Source organism: Physeter macrocephalus, chromosome 8 (genome assembly GCF_002837175.3).
Source record: "Physeter macrocephalus isolate SW-GA chromosome 8, ASM283717v5, whole genome shotgun sequence".
NCBI classification, from domain to species: Eukaryota; Metazoa; Chordata; class Mammalia; order Artiodactyla; family Physeteridae; genus Physeter; species Physeter macrocephalus.
Window position 1 is genome coordinate 136,934,953 of NC_041221.1, and position 2,831 is coordinate 136,937,783.

The 2,831-nt window shown below is 35.4% G+C and overlaps 1 protein-coding gene across 1 annotated transcript in view; it reads left to right on the forward strand.

The window, feature by feature from the left end:
- LOC102991530 (protocadherin beta-18) overlaps nt 1–366 on the forward strand; it is a 3,423-nt gene extending 3,057 nt beyond the window's left edge. The window contains exon 2 of the mRNA XM_055086911.1: nt 2–366. Coding sequence (XP_054942886.1) covers nt 2–343 — 342 coding nt within the window. The 3' untranslated portion in view covers nt 344–366. The remainder of the gene's footprint in view (nt 1) is intronic.
- The last annotated feature ends 2,465 nt before the right edge of the window (nt 367–2,831 follow it).

Consider the following 2,831-nt stretch of genomic DNA (forward strand, 5'->3'; position numbering starts at 1 on the left):
CCCGGCCGCCGCGCTCACCGTCTACCTGGTGGTCGCCTTGGCGTCGGTGTCTTCGCTCTTCCTCTTCTCGGTGCTGGTGTTCGTCGCGGTGCGGCTGTGCAGGAGGGGCGGGGCGGCCTCGGTGGGTCGCTGCTCGGTGCCCGAGGGCCCCTTTCCGGGCCACCTGCTGGACGTCAGCGGCACGGGGACACTGTCCCAGAGCTACCAGTACGAGGTGTGTCTGAAGAGGGGGTCTGGGACCAGCGAGTTCAAGTTTCTGAAGTCTGTTGCCTCCAATCATCAGGAGTCTGTAAATGATGTAGAGGAAAACTCAAACTTTATAAATGGTTTTGGATTCAATTAGGAATTTTTTGGTTTTTCAGAGTATTCGGGGTGAAAGTTAGTTTTCTCTAAATATACTGTTTCCATTAGCTTTTTGGGCCATATAGAATTTCTTGATTTATTTTTTCTGATTTCATTTTGCTAGTTAAGGAGATTAGAAATTTTATTTGAGAATATACTCATACTTACTCTATTATTTCTATTTTGATGGAGACAAAGAACTTTCAATTTTACTTCATTACTGAAAAGTCATGAATATTTGTTAGTTTTTCAACTTTTCATCATCAAGCACTATTGATTTGAAGATGACCCCAAACCCATTCTCTGATTGTTGTCCAGAAACTTTTTCTAAATTTTTGATGTTGTGGTTACTTAGGAGATGAGCATGATACAAATATAATGAATTATTAGTAAATCTTCTGTTTAATCTGATATTATGCCTCCTTCTCTTAAACTTTTAAATGGAGAAATATCTGAAAAAATGGCATGTTTTTGTTTCACAGTAGTATTAAATGGAAAAGACTACAATTTATCCTATACTTAAAGGTGGTTTCTCTTTTTTTATCAACCTGCAGTATATAATATATGAGTAGTATTGAAAGATTATTAGGTTATTTTAGGATATTTGAATAATAGATTCCTTTTGTGGTATCTGTCTAGCCCAGCCCATCTTTTTCTGGAAACTTCTCTCTTCAGTAAAAATGTACCGTTGCAGCCATATTTCTTTTACATGACCCATCTCCCTCTGTGATTTCAAACAACAAGACAAGGTGGTAGACATTACTGATCCAAACTGACCCAATCTCATTATCTATGCTTAAAAAATGACTTTAGAAACTGGTTATAGTATCTCTGTTAGAAACTTAACAAGAAAGTGATATCATGTTGGCTAAATACATGAACGAAGCACAGAAAGCCAATCTACTTAGAGACAAAAAGGAAGGAGATGCCTCATTGTGGATTTTCCAGTCGCTCCCAAATGTGCTTTCTCTCTTGAGCTTTTGGAAATAAATATGAAATTTTAAAATAAATTTCCCTCTAAATAAGATAGCTAAGTGGATTTGTTCTCTTATCAAAAGCACTTTTAATATGCTTGCATGGATTGGACCTTACTATTAATTTGAGATGTTAAAAATTGTGGTTTTCATATTAATGTAATATTTAGGATCAAAAGGTTGTGGAATATTAGTAGTCTGTAAGGGACAAGAACAAGCATTTGTTAGAATATACAATTTTGAGAAGAATTGATGGATATATCCAAACTGTACAGTCTTTGGAGTGTTTACTAGAAATTAGAAATTCTTAGAAAATTCTACTATATAAGAGTTTTTGAATATCATTAGTGTCATAATAGCTTTACTGCAAAATAACACTGATAATGTAAAATGTGTTCTAAGAGATGTATGCCTTATTTGTAGGCTCATTATAGCCTTGTTATTATGTTCTTTCTTTTTTATAATATATTCCTTTGCTTAGGGGAACCAGGGTATTTTGTCATTCAGTGAAAAAACATTTTAGATCATTTTGAATTATTTCAAATTACTATTCAAAGGAGCATAGAAAAAAAGTCACTTGAGAACATGCTGTCTTGTTTATTTAGCTCATACAGTGAACTAGGATGTTAGCAAAACAGGGGGCTTCTACATTAGGAGAATCCATCTATCAGAATTGTAAAATTAATTTATTCATTGATCTATTTAACAAATATTTGTTGAGTATCTACTAGGTGCCAGGAACTATTGTAGATGTTGATGGATGTAGAAGTGAACAAAACAAAGTTCTTAAACTCAAGGGTGACACAGAAAAGAAACAATTAAATGTGTACTTATATGCTGTATAAGATGGTGACCAATGCTAGGGAGAAAAAGCAGGAGGAGATATGGGAAGTGCCCTCATATGCATTTTTCCACAGTTTGAAAGTTTCATAAAATCATAAAATCTCTGACCTTATGTAGAAAGGGTATTATAAATTGGAATGAATGAATAGCTTTTTCCTTGATGTGATTCAACCAATGGAAACCACAATTCTGGCACATAGGGTGCCTAGAATTTGAAAGGAAATCTAGAGGAATTCAAACTTTTTGCTGAGAGAACTTTAAGAAATCACATAGGTATATATTGTTATTTTTACAAGATGACTGATCACTTTTAAGTCTTCTTTCACTTCTCAGTTCTCCTCAGAATACTCCACCCAGATGACAGGTTCTAGAAGATAGGGACAATGTCTGGATTGCTTACTGATGTATTTCAGAGCCTAGTACATAGATATCAGTCACACTCCTTTGAATGAAGGAATGAATAGTTATAATTGCATGGTTTTCTGATTACATCATCTCCCCCAAACCATTTCCAAACTCCTAATAGCCATCTAGATTATTATATACAAAGAGAATGCAATTGCAGTAATTCTTTTCGAAGACAACGCATGATGGCGCTGCAGGCTAAGACGTCAAAAAAAAAAAAGAGAAAAAAAAGCCCAGGAAATGCTATGAACTCTACCTCAGATCTCC